This window comes from Marmota marmota, unplaced genomic scaffold (assembly GCF_001458135.2).
Source record: "Marmota marmota marmota unplaced genomic scaffold, marMar, whole genome shotgun sequence".
Taxonomy (NCBI): domain Eukaryota; kingdom Metazoa; phylum Chordata; class Mammalia; order Rodentia; family Sciuridae; genus Marmota; species Marmota marmota.
In genome coordinates this window covers 16,268,825-16,293,031 of record NW_025999869.1, presented here as the reverse complement: position 1 = coordinate 16,293,031, position 24,207 = coordinate 16,268,825, and the positions used below count along the sequence as shown (strand labels likewise).

The following is a 24,207-nucleotide window of genomic DNA, read 5'->3' as shown; positions in this document are numbered from 1 at the left end:
TCTTAATTCCTGTGCTAGATGTCTTAACTGTTGGGTGGGCTAAACCAGGAACTATGACAATAAACATCAAATCGCTAATATAATTTTGACTCTAAGTTTCTTCAAACATCATTTCCAAACCATGTAGCAAAGGGTATATATATATTTTTTTATATGTGCCTCTTAGTTTTGTGAATTTCGAAAGGATGTGGTTATGGCCTTTGACATCAGAAGAGAAGCTCCGCAAGTTGACTGAGGGTTGATAAAACGATAACGTTGGAGGTGAGGTGCCTCTGAGCAGCTCTCTGAAGATCAACTGCCTGCCTGTCACATTCCTTTCCCAGAGGCTGTTTGCTCTGGTTGTGCTAAGGGGTGATGCCTAAGACGCATCACTTTTCAAGAACTGGATCATGAACAACTTGATCCTCCTGGAAGAACAGCTGATCAAGAAATCCCAACAAAAGAGAAGAACTTCTCCCTCTAACTTTAAAGTCCGCTTCTTTGTTTTAACCAAAACCAGCCTGGCATACTTTGAGGATCGTCATGGGGTATGTAAGACTTTCTTTTGTCTTTTTTTTTTTTTTTTTTTTTTACAATATGTTATATTTAGACTTCACTGACTCTGAAAGATATACATGGAATAAAATAGAACATGGAACCCAAGCATGCTGGGTTTAATAAGCAAAGAGCACAGTAGGGAAATCAGTGGAGAATGTAGAGAGGAGTCAAGAGGTCAGATGTTGTACTTGGTGATTTCACTTCCAAAAACTACAACTTTAACGTTCATCAGCTTTTTTCCCCTACAAAATAATAATGTTTCATGTGACAAATGTTATGATTGGATAGAACTTCAACTTTGTATGAAATATACTACATTCTATGGAACATAGACTAGTAAAATATTGTACTTGGTGGGGCCTCAAGAATAATTTAGCCCAATGTTTTTATTTTACAGTAGAAAAAAATAGTACTTGGAATGATTAAGTGGTAGGTACAGTATTAAAACATGTTTACGAATTCAACTCTTTGTTTTAATGGACAACACTTCCATGATATCTTAGAATTGTTTCCCAAGCATTTAATAGTCTAAAATTTGCAAGGCACAATTGCAGACCTCTTTATCCCTTGGAAAACATCACAGAAGACTAGGCATATTGAGCCATGGTGTTCTGCATGCAGACCAGTGGTTCTTACATAGGGGATCGTGGCTGCTTATCTAGGCCAGTCTTTGATATATCTGAAGACATTTTCATATTCCATAGCATCTGTAATTACAAAAGAAAAAATCAATGAACACAGCAATGTACTTTGACAGATAAAGCACTAGATGAGGAGTGAGGAGACGAAACTCTGCTTCTCATTAAGTGATAAAGTCTGGACAAATGTCTATCTCCTGTGTCAGTTTTTTTTGTTTTGTTTTGTTTTGTTTTGTTGTTTTTTTTTTTAAATTAAAGGACTAGAAATTACCTAACAAAATCCCTTCCTTCTTTAAAAATCCTTTGTTTCTATGTAGTGGCTCTTGTTTAGCCATTCTCAGCAATTCCTCAAAGCTTGTTTGGGACTTCTTATTATATCATTATATTGCTTTTAAATCACTAGAGAGGTAGGGAGAGATTGTTGTTTATATTTTACTAAAGGGGAAACTCTATTAGGTGCTTGATGGTTACTTAGAGATAAAGGTGCTCTGATTCCCCATGGGTGTATGACTTAGGAATTGCAGGAATGAGTTTGGAGTCTTTGGAGAGCCAGGTTTTCAAATGTTCAATGAAGTGTAGTCCTGGAGGAGGTGGCTGGCTCTAGAGCCAATGGATGCCTGGCTTTTTACAGTTTCAGGTGAAATATCACTAGCTTGTCTTTAGAAAAGAATTGGTCATCTTCAGCAGACTCTTACTAATATTTTAGAAGTTAAGCACAAATCACATGGAATTACCTATGTGCAAGGGCCCCTTGATAGGTGACCAGGAGCCAAGTTTTGAACTTAAGGGATTCATTGTATATACCTAATAAATCACATAGCCTAAGTCAATTTTTAGTGTATATGGGTGTGTGACCTAATGTTTCCATTAGGTTATATAGGACATATGCACAATCATCAAATTTCTTGTTTTTTAACACCAGTGATTAATATCCACAAATAATGTTTTTTAAAAATTTTCTTTAAATATGATCGAAATCTATTAGTAAGAAAGTTATCCAAGGTCACTGAAAAATGAATGTGAATTATTGTTGTGTATTCCCTATATAAATCACATAGTTTGGGGTCATCAATTTGCACACAAGAGTATACTGTACATCACTCATAAATAAACAGCATTACCCTTGTGGAAAGAACCCTTTTATTTTTTAATTAAACCCTTAGTCTTCTCATCTTAAAATGGGTGTGGTAAGAGTATCCACTTCATAAAATGGCAAAGAATCAGATAATATATTTATGCCCAACTATTTGAGATTACCACTTAGCAGATAATAAAAGTCAGATGTTGGCAATTTCATATAGTTCAACTTAGTTCGTAAGCTACTTAATGTATCTTGTCACATAGTCAGCACCTAGTAAAACTTAGCCATTTTTGTATCATTTTTATATCTTTGAAGAAGCTGGCAGGGTGATATAACATAATCATCTTCAAATAATCATCTTCAAATAATAGGAAATATTAAAAGAATCTTCAAAGCCAAGCTAAGACCAGGGTCCTGGACTTCTATTCTATGGTTAAATGTAAGCATGCGGGGAGACAGACATGCATCAGGAGCTGTACGCTCCTGGTCAGCCCCTCTTAGGGTCTCAGCTTCTCTTTTTTGCATTTTTGAAATTATATTCCCAGCAGTTCTAATCTTCTGTCAATTTATAAAACTGTATGAAAATAACCCCTTACATACTCAAGAATAAATTCTGTACATTGTTTATTCTAAACTTTAAATATCCATTCTTCTTGTCATTACATTGCTAATTGAATGAGCCTTTTATTTTAACAAGTGTTCAGTTTTGGTGTCAGATGGCTGTTTCCCTTATTGAGATGTGCTATACAAGTTTTTCAGAGGGGCCAGGAAGACCTTTCATCCTACTGAAGCAGGGGTCAAAAAGACGCATAGAGTTGGCAGGTGGTGACTCGAGGGTAGGAATGATTCTACGTTCTTCCTATGCCTGCCAATTTCCTTGCAAAATAGTCTCTGGTGGCTGAAATTCTTTTTTTTTTTTTTTTTTTTTTTTTGGTACCAGGGATTGAACACAGAGGTGCTTAACTAAGCCTCATTCCCAGCCTTTTTTTTTTTTTTTAATTTGAGACAGGTTCTTGCTAAATTATTTAAACCTTGCAAAGTTGCTGAGGCTGGTTTCGAACCTGTGATCCTCCTACCTCTTGCCTCAGCCTTGTAAGCCACCAGGATTACAGACAGGCTGGAATTCTTTTACAGAGGACAAGGAGAGATAAAAGACTGGTACTTAGCTCATAAAATATATAACAATGTTAGTGATGAGAGCAGAGGTGTTGAGAAGCCCTCCCTCATAGTTTTTATGGATTTCTCTGTAAAAAATGATCCCATCATGGCCATTTTAGATTACCAATGTGATGTGTCTACTAGCTCACAAATTCCTGGAAATTTACCAATCAGCCAGTGCAAGCTGAACCTATCACATTACAGGCAGACTTAAGTAAAATAATCTCTGGAGAAGTAATCACCAACTGAACAATATACTCAGTTGCATGTGATTGATACCAGATCTTCTTCAGGGGTAAAAGAAAAAAATGGACGACCTCTGGCTCACTTTGAGTAAGAACATAATGGAAAAAGTAGCATCCATGGAGAAAAGCATCACAGATTGGTGAGGCCAGTGTAGCCAAGTAGAGCTGAATTCAGATCCTTCTTTACTTTCTGGAAATGCCTCTTTCTTATTGTAAAAACTCAACACTGCTTGTTCCAAGAGATGTCAAGTAAATCATGAAAAAGTTTGTTACAAGCTTCAGGCTAATTGCGACATAGTAAGGTCATTATTATTCAGTTATGCCCAAGCACCACCTTGAACTTCTGAAAGACCCTTGGGAGAACTGAGAAGGTTTTTCTATTGTATTGCCTCTTTGCACCTTAAGGATCAGGCTTGTAGTGCTTCCTATGGTGTGGGAGCCATTATCACTTACATGGGATGAAGCATATCTTATAACCTGTGTCCTCCCTCAATGAAATATGGCAGGTGTGGAGGTGGTCCCTTTTCCTTGCTTTAGGAAACATTATTGCATAGTGGTCAAAAAAAAAAAAAAACAGCTTCTGGTGTCATATAGATCTGGATCAAAGACCAGCTTTACTGCTTGAGCTGTGACTCTCTGTAAACCCCATGATGCTGTAAGATTCTCTTTTAAAATCCTCCTATCTCAGCCTCTTGAGCCACTAGGATTATGGGCGTGCCTGGTGCAATGGCCTATTTTTTAATTGGCTTGTTCTCAAACTATTGTATATACAAACGCATACACAAACACACATACCCTGGATATAAGTTCTTTATTAGATATGTGGTTTGTAAATATTTTCTCTCAACCCCTGGCTAAGGTAAGATCATCATTATTCTAATGACAATAAAGTAATAACACTTACTGAGCACTTCTATGTGTCAAACACTGTGCCAAATGTGAATTATTTCATCTAATCCTTATATTCACTTTGTAAGTTAAGAACTATTATTACCCTCATTTATAGATTAGAAAATGGAGAAGAAGGCTTAAGTAACTTGCCTGAGGTCTCTTATGTCTCCAAAGGCTACAGGACTCCCAAACAAACGGTGCCTATTGTTACTAGCATTTGTTACTGGTTAGTAATTGGGAACTGGACTGGTTTATGACAAAGTGTGTGGTGTGTTCCTTCTCTGAAGTCTTCAATGCAAAGGGTGTTCCTGAAAATCACCACTCCATGCTCCCCGGTCTCTTGCAATGAAGTATGTTATGAGTTTTATAATTGCCATGTTCACTCCAGGACATGTCTTGTCTTCGTTCACTTTGGGGAGCTCTTGTGTATCCAAAAAGAAATGAGAGAATTGGCCAGCTTTTATTCCGAACATTCCCCTAGAATCTTCTGGGATTTCCTATTGGAAGCCACCAACATCTCCCACCTGGGACCACTGCCACCTCTGATTGATTGTTCCTTGCAAGCACTCCACCCCACCCCATCCTGCCATCCCGTTCTCTGCAGGTCAGCCCAAGTGACATTCACATGGTGACTGTAATCAAGTCCTGATGACCTTCACCAGAAACTCAGGTATTACTTCAGTGTTTTTCTGTTGCCCTGAGGATGGGCACCAGAATCTGCCACACATTCTCTTCTGTCTCAGCACATGTTCCTTTTTCTCCCATCTCCCTAGGCTCCAGCCACACTATGTTGTATTCACCTTTAAAGCCTCCATGTCAGATGTCACTTGTTTAGAAAAACCTTCCTTGAGTTCCCTAGACTAGGTTGTATCCTCCTCCTCCTGTTATGTTCTGCCACACCAACATGTACCCTTTCTTCAGAGTAAATGTCAGAGTTGTGATTGCCTATTTATTAAAATGATTATTTTATTAATATCATTCTCCCACAACAGTCTCCATTGGAGTATTTCTTGGTGAGGCCAGGCATCTAATTTGTTAAAGATGGTATCATCATCTGGAGGGATAAAGGGAGAGTGGGAGAAAAAGAAAGGAGGGAGAAAGGGATAAGTATAGATCCAGTGGAGGTTAGAGTTACACAAATGAACCCCAAGAAGAAAAAGGGTCAATGCCTTAGTCTTTAACTAAGAACTGAGCAAGACTCCTAGGCCATCAGAAGGGAGGTCCCTAAGTGCAGGAGTAAATAAGTAAGACTCCTTGGAGGGGGCATTCGGGCCAGCTCCTCAGTCCCCAACTCTTTTTAGGAGAACCAAGCAACTCTGTTCTCTTTTTCCCTCCACCCTGACTTACTCGTCCTTTCTTCCCTTATCCAGAAAAATCCTCTGAGGATAATATTCTTAAACCTACCTGAGCATTTCTGCTTGAGATTTTCATCAGCCATGGGCTCTCATGTGATTCAGTCAATTCTAGAAAGACTTCTGCTAACACTTGAAGCTTTACAGTCTGCTATCCACCCAACACCCAGAATAAACTTATTATAAATCAGATATTTTCCTTCCCTTCATGGCCTTTGTGGCTGTTTAGAATATTTAAGTGAATTCTCAACTATGGCCTATGAGACCACCTTGCCTGCCTTTCTGGTTTCATTTCCCACTACATTCCTTTTATGTGCCTCTACCACATTTGCCTTCTTTCTGAACCTTCAACACTGCCAGCAGAAGGCCAGTACATGTGCTTTGTACAGAAGCAGGACCAAGGTGAGATAAATGAGACACATACTTAAGGAGGTGCACTCTTTCAGGATCATCCAGTGTAGGGTCTTTGCACTAGTTTTTCCCACTGTCTGGAACATCCCAAAGTTTTGCAGAACACGGTTCTGTCTTGTTCCCTGACTCTTCAGACATTTTCCCAGGATCCTGTTTCTTTTTTTTTTTTTTGGAAGTACATAGATATTTCAGCCATTTGTATTTTCACTTACTCTGTGGATTTATTGCTGTGTTTCCCTGTTTATTTGCTATCTGCATCAACAGGAAGAAGTCTTGATTGCTTTATTCATCACTGTAACACCATTAGCTAAGAGTGCCTAGTACTTAATAGGAGGTCAGTCAGTATCTAGTGAATTAAAAGAGATCACATAACTTAAATTGAATTCACAAAAGAAGCATCTAGAAGCTAAGAATGAAGACTTGTCTAGCCAGGCAAAGAAAATGGAGTATTGCTGTGCACACTGGGAGTCCCAGGAACTTGTGAGACTGAGGCAGGAGGATTGCAAGTTCTAGACTAGACTGATAACTTAGCAATATCCTGTCTCAAAATAGAAAATAAAAAGGGCTGGGGATGTAGCACATTGGAAGAGTACCCCTGGGTTCAATTTCTAGTACTACTAAAAGGGGACAAAGATATAAATACATACTTCTCAAAAGAAGAAATTCAAAAAGCCAACATATTTATGAAAAAAAATGGTCTACTTCATTAGCTATGAGGGAAATGCAAGTGAAAACCACAATGAGATATCATCTTACCCCAGTTAGAAAGGCGGTCATCAAAGACAACTAATGCTGGTGGAAATGTGGACAAAGGGGAACCTTCATGCACTGTTGGTGAGGATGTAAATTAGTACAGCCATGATGGAGAACAGTAAGGAGGGTCCTCAAGGAAATAAAAATAGATCTCTCCCACTTTTGAATGTATATCCCAGAAGAAATGGTATCAGCCTATCAGGGGATATCTGCACACATATGTTTATTTTTATACTACTCATAATACACGAGATATGAAATCAACCCAGATGTCCATCAACAGATGAATGGATAAAGGAAATGTCATATATATGCACCATGGGTATTATCCAACCATAAAATGAATGAAAACTTATAATTTGTAGAAAAATGTGTGGAGCATTTCACTTAACATTGAGTTAAGTGAATTAAGTCAGATATTGAAAGACAAATATTGCATATTCTTTCATGGGTGGATGTCAAGAAAAGTTGATCACAATGTATAATGATGATTAGTAGGAGTTGGGAAGTTTTGGAGGAAAGGAGGGTAGTGGGAAGTTAGAAGGAACCAAAACATAGTTAGAAGTAGTAAGTTACAGTATTCTTCAGAACATGGGGGGACTATAGTTCAATTTACCCATTTCATCTTACACTATAAATTTACATGATTAAAATAATAATCTAAAAAGTAAAATATACAGTTTTAAAGTCACCAAAATTATACCTGCTTATTATTTTAAAAATTCACATATAAAACTTCTCCCCCTTCTTAAAAAAAAAAAACTCTATTTTTAACCTAACACTGTATGAAGGAAATGTTTTAGTAATTTGTTCAACAAACATTTTTCAAGCATCTGCTGCATGCCAGGCACTGTTCTAGAAGTGAGGAATACAGTCTTAAATAATGGAGATGAGGTGTTCACCCTCATAAGCTTACATTTTGGTGGAGGAGACGGTAAGCAAGTGACTGACTACACAGGGAAGATGTAGACCCATAGGCTCTATAGCAAGTCTGAGCAGCAGTTGGGGTTGATTGGGAGGGAAGATGGTTAGAGAAGAAATGTATATCTAGGCTGAGGTTTGAAAGAGTCAGTCAAGCAAAGAAATGGGGAAAACATTCTGGGCAAAGGGAAGGCACTGAGCTAGAAATAAAGTTGACCTGTGTGAGTAACAGAGTCTTGGTGCACACAGAATTCAAGAGACGAGTGCAGGTGAGAGATGGGAGCCGAGCTGTGTGAACCACTGTGGATCGTGGCAAGCAGTTTGAATTTTATTCCAGCTACAATAAAAAGCTACCAAAGGGTTGAGATACATATATATTTATATATCTCCTCCGAAATAATCATTTTCTCATATATATGAATTTTTAATGGTTTAGTCAGTTCATTGGAGAGATATACATTTATTTTATGTACCTGGACAAATGGATAACTTAGCTCCCATCTAGGAATCAATATTCTGATTGTTTCTAAGTATAATAAACACTAAAAATACATGTATCTAATATTACACTGTCTCCTTTTAAAAATATGCATTTTAGGCCAGGTATGGTGGCAAATACCTGTAATCCCAGTAGCTCGGGCAGTTTAGGCACTAGGATCACAGTTCAAAACTACTCTCAGTAAAAGTGAGGCATTAAGCAACCCAGTGAGACCCTATCTCTAAATAAAATACAAAATAGGGCTGGGGATGTGGCTCAGTGGTCAAGTGCCCCTGAGTTCAATCCCTAGTACCAAAAAAAAAAAAAAATTAGAGTTCCTTAAGTAGGATTACTATGTCATATATTGAAACACTAAAAAATATTGTACCTAATGTTAGACTGAGTCATTTTTGAAATAACTTTTTAGGATAGACTGCCCCAAATAGGATAATTGTGTTATGGGAAAAGAACATTTTCTGGCCTTGATCAATTCACTGCTAAATCATCTTTCAAACAGCTTGAAGCAGTACACAGAACCATCAGAGAAGATTATGTTCTAAAAAGGAACTAATAAAACTAAAAGAAACTCATTGTGATTTTCAAGAACAGTGCTTTTATAAATTTTGAGTGTTATGAGGGGGATGTACAGTATTTTATGCACAGGTGAGATGAATTGATTTAAGGTCAGTCTTAGACATATGTAGACAAACCTACACAGTAGGAGTTGAGGGATACTCAGACAGCCTCCTACTCTGCAAAATATGATTCTGTCCCCATCTTAGGGGGTCTGAAAATTGCACATGAAGGAGCTTTTTGGTTTAGGCCATCTGGCATCTAATCAAGAAGCAAGTGAAATAAGGAAGCTATCAAAGAAGTCATTTTTGACTTCTCCATAGATTTAGATCTACTAATAGGATCCACTGTACTGATGATTTCAGACAGGCTGTAATTCTAGAGAAGTGGAATGAGGATAGGAAGCAGCAACAGAGTGGCTTAATAGAATGGAGCCTGGGCACTGGTGACCTTGGTCAGTTCCTTACTCTATCTGGGGTTTAGCTTTCTTACTCATAAAATCATGGCATCAGGGGTTTTTCAAATTTCTTCAATAGAACTCTCTTTTAACATACGCATATGTTATATTCATCCCCACAAAGAGAACAAATAGAAGTGCAAGTTTCTGGCTGAAGCAGGATGAGGAAGCTGACCAGAACCCCATCTGCCCCCAGGATCATGGGTCCAGAGAGTGAGACTACGTTTATTAACATCAAACATCACCCTTTTTCATAGTCCACACTAAGGTCAATTTCATGTGTAATGATCCAATTTAGTGTTACCCAAAATGAGGTTCTACTAAGAGGAGCACACAAGATGGCACATGGACAAAACTAGTTTTAACATATTTTCAATTTAAATTATGTTTATTATAATTGATATTATGAATTTGTGTTTTAAAATTTATGTTTCGAGTTTAAAGTTTTCTTTTGGAAAACAATTTGCTTATCTGGAAAAAGTGTCAATTTAAAGAATACTATTAAGTATACAATACCATTTGAAGGAAGTTGGGTATGGTAGAATTGCAAAAGTAGGTTATGAATCAAAGCCAAGGAATATTAAATTCAGTAAAGTCTACAGAATAGCCCACAGGATGGGTTAACCATAACTAATTTAATTATTTGTCTATTTATGGATGGATATATAAATTTCTCTAGCTTTTCTTAGTGTAATAAATAATACCACTATGAATATCCTTTTTCCAATCGATTGTGGTGGCCCAAACACCTGTAATCCCAGCAGCTCAGAAGACTGAGACAGGAGGATCACGAGTTCAAAGCCAGCCTCAACAACAGTGAGGTGCTAAGCAATTCAGTGAGACCCTGCCTCTAAATAAAAATACAAAATAGGGCTGGGGATGTGGCTCAATGGTTGAGTGCCCCTGAGTTCAATCCCCAGTATCAAAAAAAAAATACTTTTTTCTACATCTTTACACATTTTGGACGGATGTTTCCATTGGCTAAGTCCTACAAGGGAATTATGTTTATTTATTTTAGTTAACAGTTTTTTAATACAATAAAAGAAATATGTTCTTGGTAAAATTCAAAGAGTATGGAAGAATATGAGGTAAAAAGACAAACTCTGTCTCCATCTCCACAGGTCCCTAGTCTTAACAGTTTCAAATAATGAAATTTATTTTATTAATGTAGAGGTCAGGAATGCTGCTAAATATTTTATAATGCATAGAAAAGGCCTATAACAAAGAATTGCCCTACATGTCAATGGCGCTGAGCTTAAGAAGCCGTGGTCTATAGAAAACATCTTCAGAGAAGGGCATGGTGGTACCCACCTGAATTCCCAGCAACTCGGGAGGCTGCCGCACAAGGATTACAAATTCAAGGCTAGCCTCAGCAACTTTTATGAGGACCTAAGCAACTTAACCAGACCCTATCTTAAAATAAAAAACACTGGGGATGCGTGGGGATGTGGCTCAGTGGTTGAGCACCCCAGGTTCAATCCTTGGTACAGAAAAAAAAAAAAAAACCATCTCTAGAAGTGGAATTGCTGAGTCAAAGGCTATTTGCATCTGTTAACTTGTTGAATATGACCAAATTAATCTCCATAAAAGTTTACCAATTAACTTTGCCCAGGGCCACATGTGAGATGCCTGTGTTTTCAAAACCTCAATAACACTGTTATCTTATGTTTTGATCTTTGCTAGTCTGAGAAGTTTTTTTAAAAAATGGTATCTAAGTATAATTTATTTGCAATTCTGTTTTCTTAGCAACTTTGAGCATGTGGAAATATGTTCAAGAATCAACTACAGTTCTTTTACCTGATTTTCCACAAAGTTGTTAGTAATTTCCTTAATAATAATAGGAGCTCTTGTTTTTATTCCAAGTTATTTCCATTAAAAGTTTGTCATAGGATGCACCCACAATCATCACTTTCTGCTCTACACTTGATTCTACCTGCTTTTTCCTGAACCTGTGTTAACTGAACATTGCTTTTGTGTAAGGAGTTATTTCCTAAAATTCAGTGAAGTCATTATTAACTATATGCTTAGGCTACTGACTCTTCAGTGCTGAAAAGATTTGGAGAAAAAAGTATTATTTCAAATCCATTAAACATCTCATATTTTCTATTCTGTAAAGATGAAGGGCTTTAACCTTATTATTATTTTTTTAATATCTACTTTTTAGTGTAGTTGGACACAATAGCTTTATGTTATTTATTTATTTTTATATGGTGCTGAGGATCGAACCCAGGGCCTTGCACATGCTACGTGAGCACTCTCCCACTGAGCCACAACCCCTGCCCTAAATTTATTCTTTGTTAATGGCTACAGAGTAGATACAGGATAGATGAACCATACCTACTGGAATTTTATGTTTCTCTAAATTTTCTTAGTGTAACAAATAACAACTACTGGGAATATTCTTTATCATCCTTCTCATCCATGCTTCTCAAAGCACACAGAGCAGCGTGCATGACACCTGAAGGATCTACTACAGGCCTGGCACATGGCGCTTGGTCCCTGATCTTAGTTTCCACCTAAGTCCTTTTCTCTCTGCCCACTTTTGTAAGCAAATCTAAACAAATGTTCTTTTTAGTCTTAGGACCATGGTATCTTTTTTGTTTTTTTTTTAATATTTTTTAAAATTGTAGATGGACACAATATCTTTATTTATTTATTTTTATGTGGTGCTGAGGATCGAACCCAGTGCCTCATGCATGTGACTCAACTGAGCTATAACCCCAGCCCAGACCATGTTATCTTAAACATTAATTGAGCATAGAATTTATTTCTGCATTTTTTGCTTTACTTATAAATTACCACCTAACAGCACAAAGAATTGATTAATTAGAATCTGTTAGTCCTCAAGAAGAATATAAGAGGACTGTCATGAACTTGAGCTTCCTTGGACACAGAAAAGCAGGTGGCAGGTGCTGCCTAGCTGCTGCTTTCTGCTAATGGGGTTATGAGGTTACAGGCACAAAGAATTGCACCATTTCACCCACCCCGAGTTGAATGTGTGCCCTGTAGCCATAACCACCTGTCAACGTAATATTACAGTGTGGTGTTTTAAAATGTCTACTACTTTAAAATTGTATTTCCCTTTTTCTGCCTTTCCTCTTTCTTTGTGCTCATTTTTTAAAATTTCAGATATAATAGAAATATATTATTTTCTCTGTGAAATTCTGCCACCCTGACATTCACAGGAATAACCAACATTAGCAGCTTGCAATAATTTTTCTCTTAAATTACTTTTTTTGGCTATTTCATAAATTAATATTTATTTTATTTATTTTTCAAAAAATGAAATACTTCTGCAACTCTTTAAATCTTCTCTCATACATTTAATATGCATTTTTGTCCTTCTGTATAGATGAACTTTATTCTTTGTTAATGGCTGCAGAGTCATCACAGGATGGGTAAACCATAACTAATGGGATTTTATGTTTCTCTAGATTTTCTTAGTATAGTAAATAACACTACTGTGAATATCCTTTTTCATATGTACTTATACATTTTGGACAAATGTTTTCATAGGATAAGTCTTACAAGGGAATATATTTATTTCTTTTAGTTAACTACTTTTTAGTTCAATAAATGAAGTATGTGATTATGGTAAAATACCCAGAGGACAGAAATATATGAGGGGAAAAGAAAAACTCCTTCTTTCTATCATCTACTCCCAAATTCCAAGACCATTTCCACAACTCTTGTGTTCATAGTTTCTTTCAAGAAAATACATTTATAATATTAATAGAGGATTAAATTGTCTTCTGAAATCTACATAAGAATATAGTTCTTCTTCTTTGCTTTCTTTCCTTTTCTTTATCATTATTATTTTTTTCTTTTTTTTTCATACTACTCTTTTTTTTATTGGTTGTTCAAAACATTACAAAGCTCTTGATATATCATATTTCATGCATTAGATTCAAGTTGGTTATGAACTCCCAATTTTACCCCAAATACAGATTGCAGAATCACATCGGTTATTATTTTTTTCAATTTTTAAAATTCTCGCCTTTTGTCTTTGCGCAGTCAGGGTGCTACTATTGAAGACGGCAGACATTAAAGAAACTAAATTGTTTTCCCCACAACCAGCCTCATGGTAAACCACAATGTGAACAAACTGAAGTGAAAAAAAATAGATGACTGGGTTAGCTGAGTTAGAGGTCTTATGGAAACAAGGAAAGAAAAGAAGGCAGGTGTGGATGGGTCACAGTTTCATGGTTTTACATTGGTCCAGAGAACTGGATGTCAGCTGCCTTAGCCTAGGCTTCCAAGGTTATTTGGGTTAAGTCACATTGAAGGTAGGCTGGGAAGGAGAGGAATCAGCAACAGGGAATTACAAATCACACTGTTTCACAAGATAGTACTTTTTCCACAGAGACAGTAATGATCACATCTTTATTGGATGCTCAAGTCCTAGTAACCCCTGAGTGGCAGCTGTGATCATCCCCACTAGTACTGAAGAACCAAGAGAATGAGAAGGAAGTGAACTAAGATCAGAGCACCCAAATAGCTTACCCAGTGCTGCCTGTCATTGGAAAGATTTAAATCCTGGCTTTTCCAAACCTGAATCTCTGTTTCTCTAGGCCTTCCATTTGAGAACACCCTTTTTCAAAAACCCAGAACACTAAATTAGGGGAATGGGAAGGAATTTGTGGGTTACCTCAAGGAAGATTTGTGGAATTTCGATGGCACAATGGCTGTTCTATATCCAGAAGAGGCATTGAACAACACATTTGAATTGCCTTGTTAAAATCATCATTAGAAACATCTCCTGATCTTAGAGAGACTCTGGTATTGCTGCATGCAGTTAATTTTACTTTGTGATCTCAGGAGTCTTAAATGCCCTACTCCTTTAGATGACTCACTGTGAAAAATATTCTCAGCTGATGCTTAAAATTCCATTACCAAAGCTCCCTGTCAGCTTAAATCTCTGATATAATTTCTAATATAAAGTTCTGTGAGACAAGACAAACTTTAGGCCAGTAGGTAAGTTATACTTTAAATAAAAGAACATTCAGGGAAAACTTTTTATAGGTGAATGGGAGGGGATACAAAAAGCTAAAGAGAGCAAATGTGGTGAATTGAGATGTCCAGGAAGCCAGTACCTTTCATGATTTTGCCCTGGTTTTACAAATAATTTGCAAAATAGACAAATGACTTTTGGTTGTCAAAATCATCAACAATAAAGAATTGTTCTCCCCAGTGGTGGTTCTTGTTTACATACTTGTCCAAAAGAAAATTCCCAAAGAAAATGTGGACATAGAAAGAAAGAACAAGGACTTATTTTATGGATACCATTTGAAAAAGATAAGGAAAGGAAGTATCCTTTGAGTGACCTGATTACCATTTTAATGACTTTAATTTGCTCATAGATTTATCTAGTTTTTAAAAATCCTCTTAATTAACCCATTGATTCAGAGACTATAATTATGCCACTTTGAAAACAAATGAGTTGCTTCGGATTGTACAACTGGTAAGAAACATGGTTAGGCTTCAAACCTGAGTCTGCCGGACCTGAAAGCTCCAGGACTCGTTCTGCCTCACCAAAGCAGAAAGCTAAAGTTCTGTTGTTTTTCAGAAAAGTAGAAATGCCCCCTTTGGAGGGGGGAATCTGACATGTAATTTTTCCTTACGCATCTGCCTGTTAGCCAAGCAAAGGAGGAGCGCTGTTAGGGAGTCAAAGGTGGAGTGGGGAATGTGCTCCACCTTTGAAACCCAGCAGAAGCAGAGATAAACCTCTACCAGGCCATGGCTTGAATAAATAGGTCATGCAGTTGATTGCTTAGCATCAGATTTGGGTAGTGAATATTTTCTATGAAAATCGGAGTAAGCACAAAGCCGTGAAGCACAGTAGTTATGTGGCCTGGCTCTGGAGTCATAAAATTGAGCTTGTATGCTGCCCTTTCACTAAGACAGCTGACCTCTCCCAATCTCAGTTTTCTTACCTATAAAGTGGGGGAATGGCTCAGCAAGGTGGCGCATACCTGCAATTCCAGGTAGTTGGGAGGCTGAGGCAGGAGGATCACAAGTTTGAGGCCAGCCTGGGTAACATATGAGACCCTGTCTCAAAATCTAAAGTATAAGGACTGGTAATATAGCTTAGTAATATAGCACCCCTGATTAACAATTCAATTTCCAGTACCACACACACACACACAAAAAAAGAATGATACTTTGTTGGATCATGATTAAATGATTGTTCAGTGCCTGAAGTATAAATGCTCAAAAAGCCCTCATTATTGTCTGTTATTGTTTTTCCTGCTTCTCTCTTTGAAATTCACAATCCAAGTTCTATTTTATACAAAATAATACCATATAAAGAAATAGTATATAAAAGCTACTTGCACAAGCTTGCCTTTTATGCAGATTTGTACACATCAGCATCTTGGATTGTTTTGACACATGCAGATGTACAGGCAATGCATTCAAATGTGAGGACAGTGTAGCTTTGAGCTAAGAAACAAGGCTAAGCTAAACCCTGTGGCTTTACCCCAAGTGGTGCCGACAGAATAACAAGTAAGAATGAGGGCAGATTTGACTTGGTCTCTCTCTTTTTCTGGCAGCTTTTGTGTGGTTTCCTTAGAAGGTTTTATCCTGGCATTTTTCAGAAATAATAGAGTTGTTGGAGATGATTATAGACAATCATGGTTTCTCAGAGACTGAACTGTGAGTAGCCTGTTCACTGGCTGCTCCCCAGGGACTGACAGGAGTGAAAAACTGGTCCTGCTATTTACCACATATTGGATCTTCTAAGATCCAAGTAGAACTGGCCTAGGGGCCTCTGGAGACATTGGCCAGACAGGATGCATTGGAAGGAGGAAAATCTGACGCTCATTTGGAAATGAGAGGAATGTTGATGGTGAACTATGAAATCCATTCCCACAGAAAAGCAAACCCAAAAGTGGTGTCACCTGATGGACTAAGTAACATATGTCTCTTAAAATCCATGTTTGGAACCAGTGAATATTAAGAAATCAAAAGGGATCATCTGAGTTGAAATGAAAAAACCTCCCTTCAACATTGTGTGGCTACTGAGCACTTTACACGTGCAAGTCCAAACTGAGATGTGCTATAAAATACAGACACTTAAAAACATAGTACTAAGAAGGAATATATCTCACTAATTTTTATGTTGATCACAGTTTGAAATGATAATATCTTAGACATAGCAGGCTAAATAACATAATTGTCAAAATAATTTTACTTGTTACTCTTGCTGTTTTGAATGTGCCTACTGGAAAACTACAAATTCCATGGTTAGCTTGCATTCCTTTTTCTGTTGGACAGTGCTGCTTTAGAATCGCACATAGAAGTTTTATCCCTACTCTTAACTCCATTTAATATTTGCCTCTACTTTATGCTCCATTGCGAAGAGATACTTACCTAGCACTTTTCTACCCAGGGATTTTGCTTGGCTGCTCACTCTACTGAGACTGTTCACTCCCCTAGACCTGCTCACAGATGACTCCCAGGAATGCCTTGTCTCCAGGGTCCTGCTCTAATGACCTGTCAGTGAGATCTACAAAATCTACCTGTCCATTCTCTTTATAGCACTTGGTTTGTCTCTCAGCCTTCCCAGCTTATAATAGGATTACATCCTGATAAGCCCATCATAAGTTCAAAATATTTTATGTCAAAACTGCATTTAATCACCTAACCTACTGAACATCCTGGCTTAGCAACACAATGCACTCTAGAGTACCGCACTGATTGTTTCTCCTAGTGACCATGTGGCTGGCTGTAGCTGAGGCTTGTTGCCACTGCCCAGCACTGAGAGACAGAGTATGGCGCCACATGTTGTTAGCCCAGTAAAAGGTTAAAATTCAATATTTGAAGTACAATTTCTACTGAATGCTTTCACACCATTGTAAAGTCAAAGAAAAACAAAATCCTAAATCAAACCATCTTAAGTCATGGACTATGTATAATATGAGCCCCATGAGAGAGTCTGCAGCGTTTATGGGCCCCATCTCCTGAACTCAGAACAACGTCTTGCTCATAGCTGACACTTGATAAATATTTTCTGAATAGTTAAATGCCCTAAATCTGATTAAGATGATTTAAACTGTGTTCTGGCCTGGTTGGTCTTCTCTTCCTAGTTAGCTCTGCCATGGGCCAGCCTCTTTGCTAGCCACTGGGAGATGGCACAGATGTCTGGTCTCGGCCCTTCAAAAAGCTCTGAACTTAAGTCTTTTTCAAACACAAAAATGTCAGCCAACAGAGTTCTCACAATGCTGCCATGAGCCTTTTGTTTCATTTTACGAGATATACTAAGGAAATAAACCCATAGCGATAGAAACAGGGCAACCTCAAAGTCAGGCTCCTTGCTCATAAGAGTTGCAGATGGGTGTTGAAAAGGCAGCTAGCTCCTCTGTGCTCTTCTGGTTTTGCAAAACAGATCAGCCATTCCCAAGAACTATGATTATGGGCAGAACAAGGGCATGTATTTCTAGCTGTGGAAGACTCTAAATGAGAAGTCAGTTTGAGTTCAAAGGGTACGTGTTTGCAGAGGTTTGTAAGACAGACCTTGTAATGTTAAATTACAAAAGCAACATCTAAACCAATATGTGAGTGGATACTCATGTGTGTGTGTGTGTGTGTGTGTGTGTGTGTGTGTGTGTACTATAAATGTACAGGAGAAAGAAAACGACATTGCAAATGGCTTCCCTGGGCTACCTCAGGGTTAGAGAAGGCTAGACAATAAGGCATTATAAATATTTTCTTCACATATCTCCATGTTGGGTTGTTTTTGTTGTTGTTGTTGTTTTTCTAAACATGGATAGATTTTGGTTTTCAAAAATGCTTAAAATAGTTTTTATAAGAAAATTTAAAAAGACACACCACAAAGCTTCCCTGTATTTGATGAGGTCTATTTCTCAGCTCTTGAGTTTTTTCACCTCAGTTCTGTGCCTCAACTACTAAAGCAAAGATCTGCTTCCAGCCTGAGGATCAAAAGGCAGGAAGTTAAGACTGCAGTCACTTCTGGAGAATTTGATGATGTCATGGATCTCAGTGATAACCAAGTACATCTGTGTATAATGACTGTCTTGTAGTCGTTAGGATTTCCTTAGCCTCTGTATTTGGGAAGGTACCCTTTTTGAGGGGCACCTGTTATAAACCAGGCAATTTGTGTATATAATCATATTTTTATTCCCTATTCAACCCCTTAAAAGGTAGGTGGTGTTATTCTCATAAGATATAGAAACCAAGATTCTAGAAGGTTAGATGAATTGTCACAGAGCTGATAAGAGGCAAAGCCCAACTTTAAACCTCTCCTTTCCAATATCATACTGATTTTACCACCATTTGCTACCTCTTTAGAAAGGACAATCTACAATATGTTTTGCAATGACATAGCTGAATTAAACTCTGTGCTCAATGACAGCCTAATTGTAGGCACCTGAGAAAAGCCTCTGCTATCTAAAAGCCTTTCCCTAACTAGCCTTCCTTGAAGCTTGACAGCCTACCAATAGAATCGGTCCCATTGTGTAAGGAATCATCCCATCCCCTGGGATCCATTTTCCAAGCATAAAGACCCTTACAAATGGGCAACATGTAACATCATTAAAAATCACAAACACCATAATTACCAGGGAAATATATCTAGCAAGCTTCCAAGGGAATGAGACATGGGCCTGTAAGATTTAATGGAAAGTGGGAAAAGTGGGACAGGAGGGATAGTTACAGAGAACAGAAAGGAATTGTGGTAATGTGAATAAGTAAGGGACATGGAGAAGCCAGACTCAGGAAAGAAAGATGTCACTCATAGCATCCATTACCACCCAGGTCAGGCCTGGGTGAAAATTACTGTGTGAAAAATGTCATTGGATGGGCACACAGCAGAGAATATTGGCAACTCTTTAGTTCATTTCCATAGGAAAATGAACTACACTTCCCAGCTACGAGTTCTGCAAATACTTCTATTTGTCACCAGGACAGGGAGGGTATATGAGACTGTATAGTGACTTTGTCAAGAAGACCATTTAGAAGGCACATTCTCCGACAAGTCTGCTCGGTGCTTTTCTCAGACTGTATTTAATCAGACTGAAGGCCAGGAGGCAGCTTTAGGTTTTGTGGTTGAGAACATTGAGGTTAATTTACAAAGGTAATAGAACTCATCTAGCAGTGGCTTTCTAGAAGCATTCCAGTTAAAAATATTGTCTTATCTGCTACTTAAATGGTATCTACTTTTTTTTTTTTCTCACAGAAAAAGCGTACATTGAAGGGCTCCATTGAACTCTCTCGAATCAAATGTGTTGAGATTGTGAAAAGTGACATTAGCATCCCATGCCACTATAAGTACCCATTTCAGGTAAGTCTACCAGGCCTAGGGCAGATAGTTTCTTGTTCCCTGACCATGATTAAAATCCTCAGTCATTGTGAGAGAAAGTGAAGAAAAAATAACTCTTCAGCTCTAGAACTTAGACCAAGCCGTGAGAAAGCTGCTGTAACATTCATTCAGCAATGGCTAAGCACAAAATCTTGAAAGGTTGTTTTTTTTTCATTCTCTTTTCTCTCGTTTCTTCCATATCTCAAGGAAAGTTCTAGTTACTCTGCACCTGGAGGAAGAGTGAGCTGTTCTCAAGAGCCCCACCTAATGTTCCCGTGCCATTTACTCATGATGTGGGACAACAGATTGTGATCCTTGGTTATAAATTGCTCAAGGTTTTTAAGGGAAAAAGATTCCAATTTTGCAATTAAAGAACTATCTGAAGATGGTTGTGCTGTTCAACACAGTAGCCACTAGCCTTATGTGGATGGTTAAATTAATGAAATGATATTAAAAATTCAGCTCCCTAGTCACATTGGCCATATTGCACATGTACAATAGCTACATGTGGCTAGTACATACTGTGTTGGACACAGATGATTATAGACTATTTTTCACTGCAGAAAGTTCTATTGAACAGAGCTGGAGGAAGGTACCTATAGTACGTCTGACTTATCACTCTTGGCATTTATGGCTCTAAACATGTGGATATCTCCTTGCACATCCCATACTTGCTTGCCAATATGAGGGGTGAATATTCCATACTAAATGTGTCATAGAAAATATTTTTTTTCCTACTAGAAAATTGGCCCCTATAAGTTGGAATTTTCAAGAGCAAAAGTAAAAGGATTCACATGAATTTCCCAGGTGTTAAAAATCCCAGTGACAAATGAGTATATGAAAAAATTGATGAAATTCAAAGATCTCTCATTTAGCTAATAGTATTGTACTAATGTCAATTTCCTGCTTTGAAAGTATGCTACAGTTATGTAAGATGTTATCAGTGGGGAAAGGTAGATGAAAAGCATACAGGAACTCTGTACTATTTTTGGAAGTTCTTGTGAGCCTTTAACTATTTAAAATAAGAAATTTTAAAAGTTCTGATTATACATTTGTCATCTAATAACTTATTCTTACATATGCTGTAAGGATTTTTTTTTAATCATGGAGAAATAAACATGCTATCTAGTCAAGAGGAGAAATTTCTCCTATTTTAATTTAGCAGTAGCTTGTGTGGCATAGAATCTCAGACAAGCAGCCTAAGATGTGGATGTTTACCCTCTGATTGCACAGCCCCTAAACACCTGGATAAAAACATCTTAGAGACCAGTTCCCTGATTACCCAGATTTACTTATATGAACAATGACAAACACTGGAGACCCCTCCTTCAGCCAGTAAGCCAGATGTGTCTGCTGTCAGTCACCCATCTTTGGGCACCCTGCTCACATTGGATTTTGTGTATGTCCCCAGGTTGTGCATGACAACTACCTACTGTATGTGTTTGCTCCAGACCGTGAGAGCCGGCAGCGCTGGGTGCTGGCCCTTAAAGAAGGTAATCAGACTCCTGTGCCATTGAGTCACTGAGACCTTTCATCTTATGGTAGGCTAGGGTTCTACAATAGAGTAGAATGTGGTTTGAGAGCAACTAACCCCAAACATTTCTCCCTTTTGGTGTTGATAAGGTCCCAAGTATTTACCCTAAGACCAAGATTTATACATTTTTAAACAGCCCATTTTAATGTCTTAAATAAGAACCCCGCCCCCCCCCCGCCGAGACACACACACACACACACACACACACACAAGTTTTTTCTCTTGTTTAGCAAAAAACCTAAAATATTTACTCTGGTTTTTTAAGAAAAAGTTTGTAATCCCTGCTACAAGTGAGAGATAAGAGTGTGGCCTGGGGTTGGATGGCTTATTTAAGTTAAACGTGTGGCTCTTCCATTTACTCTTCTATCTTGGGCAAGTTCTTAGCTGCTCTGAGTTTTGGTTTCCCCATCTATTAAACAAGAAGAGGAGGAGCGAATAACAGAATCTGCCTCTAAAACCTGATGTGAGAAAAACTTTTGAAACTATCCTGGTTATAGTCAGCATCCAATAAACACTAGCTAACTTTTAAGCCATTCAGGCCATCAAAAAGTGCATTTCTTAAGCCTTACCTTTCTGATGACATAATTGCACAGTGTCTTAATTCTATGGCATATAGAGCCAGGTCACTAAGGTAAATATTCCAGCTTAGCCAATTATTAGTGTGTGACCTTGCCCAAGTTCCTTGACCTTTGTGTGTCTCTATTTCCTCAGCTATAAATTTTGACTAATAACAGTCATGAGGTTCTTGGGACAATTAAATGAGTTAGGGCCTGTAAGGCACTTAGAACAAGACTCACCCCCCCCCTAAAAAAAAAGCACTGGATCTGTGTGACTATTATGGTCTTTTAGCCTGAAGCACCCAATTTGTCAGGAGATCAGGGTTCAAATATTAATCTGTCTTTAAGTAGCGGCAAGGACTAAGGAGAAGCAAGCTTCTTTATATCTCTGGAGCCATGATTCCTCTATCTGAAAATTGAGAATAAACTTACAAGTGCTATCTACTTCCACGGTTGTTGTTTTGAGTCTCAAATGGAATATGAACAGGCAAGTTCAGGGTAAGCCGGAAAGTGCCCTTATTAAAAACATCATGGGACAGATAGAACAAACACTAAAAAGTAATCAAAAGGGTCCAAGCATAACCACTGGCACCCTCCCTCTGTGCAGGGGTTTTACACATAGGATGTTGAAGCTGGAAGGAGCATTAGTGATCAACTGGCTAGTTCTGTGGGTCTTATACTTTTCTTTTTTTTCCAATAGCAGAGTCCCTTTATTTTCCTACCAGAATTTTATTTCAAATTCACATCTAGAAGGGTTAAAAGCAAAACTGTTGTGGTTGAAGTGAGAAGATGAACAGGTGGGAATCCTACCCTCTCAGACTTCCCATTGCCCCTAAATCCTCTTTGTGAAGTTCACTGATTCAGTTTAATAACCTCATTGCACAGTGGAGGAAACTGAGGCTCAGATGAGGGTTTGACCAACCTGGGAACACACAGCAGGTTGGAGGCAGAACCAAAGAAGAACACAGATCTGCTGAAGCCAAATCTAACACGTGTTCTCCCAGTAGATAGCACAGTGAATTTATTTGCCATTTTTCTGACTGTTGTGGATAATATTTGCTCAGATCACACAACAGGAAGGTTATGACACTGATGATCCTTGAAAGAATGCCCTGGAAATAACTCTTCTGTGGTGTCAATCCCTTTCAGAAACGAGGAACAATAATAGTTTGGTGTCCAAGTATCATCCTAATTTCTGGATGGATGGGAGGTGGAGGTGCTGTTCTCAGCTGGAGAAGCTTGCAGTAGGCTGTGCCCAGTATGATCCAACTAAGAATGGTAAGACTGGGAATTCCATTTTTTCTTTGTGAAAGGACTGGGCTGTCAAGGATTAGATGTGAATTTCTACATTTTCAGAAGTTTCAGAGGGGAATCATCTTTCTTTACCTCCACTCTGCTCATGTTCATTCATCTCAAGGTCGGTGTCTATATACCTCCTGGCTACTCAAAGCATGGTTTTCACACCAACAGCATCAACACCACCTGGGAGTTAGTTAGAAATGCAAATTCTTTGGTCTCCTCCCAGATCTACTGGATCAGAATGTGCATTTTAACAAAAATCTCTAGATTTGTGTGCACAGTAAAGTTTGAGATATAACCTAGTGGTAGGAAATTTGATGGTGTAGTCTACTTAAATCTTAAGTTTATATTGACAGCCTTAAGAAATACATAATACTTATTCATTATTTCTATACTTATTTATGTTTTATTTGTATTTCTTAATTATTTGTTAAAGTGGCATCACATCGCATATGTGTCTAATTACACAAATTCAACTCTATACCCTTGGGGGAGAGGGGAGGAAAATACCTTTATTTTACTACCCATCAAACTTGGTCTTTACTTACACAGTCTCAGAGGAAAGGAGGCTATGGTCTAAAAGCAAAGTGAAAACAGAAGTGGTTTCTTGGTCTTTGGCATCAAAGGCTGAAGTCCTGGGAACTGGACAGCAACTTGATTATATCTTGTATTATAACTTTAGTACCTTAACCTCTAATAAAGTGCAGCTTCACTCTAATAGACTTGCATGGCATGTTCTGCTCTTGCTCCCCACAGCCTTGTAGGGTAGATGTGTGATGGTAAATAAATGGATGGCCTTGAGCATTCATGCTGGAAAGGGCTCTGCAAATCCATTGTTGAATGAGGGATGGCCCAAACAAGCTGGTGCTTCCACTTTCCTCTTCTCTAAACTCTCCTACCATGGCTACCTATCCCCTCATTTCTCTGTCTCTTTCTCTCTCTCCCTCCCTTCGTTCCTCTCTCTCTCTCTCTCTCTCTCTCTCTCTCTCTCTCTCTCTCTCTCT

The 24,207-nt window shown here is 38.1% G+C and overlaps 1 protein-coding gene across 1 annotated transcript in view; it reads left to right on the top strand.

Annotated features, from left to right (window-relative positions):
- The first annotated feature begins 247 nt into the window (after nt 1-247).
- Nucleotides 248-24,207, top strand: part of Itk (IL2 inducible T cell kinase) — a 65,535-nt gene continuing 41,575 nt past the window's right edge. Inside the window, exons 1-4 of the mRNA XM_015492675.2 lie at nt 248-527; nt 19,691-19,795; nt 21,225-21,306; nt 23,054-23,182. Of these exons, the coding sequence (XP_015348161.1) occupies nt 390-527; nt 19,691-19,795; nt 21,225-21,306; nt 23,054-23,182 (454 nt within the window). The 5' untranslated portion in view covers nt 248-389. The remainder of the gene's footprint in view (nt 528-19,690; nt 19,796-21,224; nt 21,307-23,053; nt 23,183-24,207) is intronic.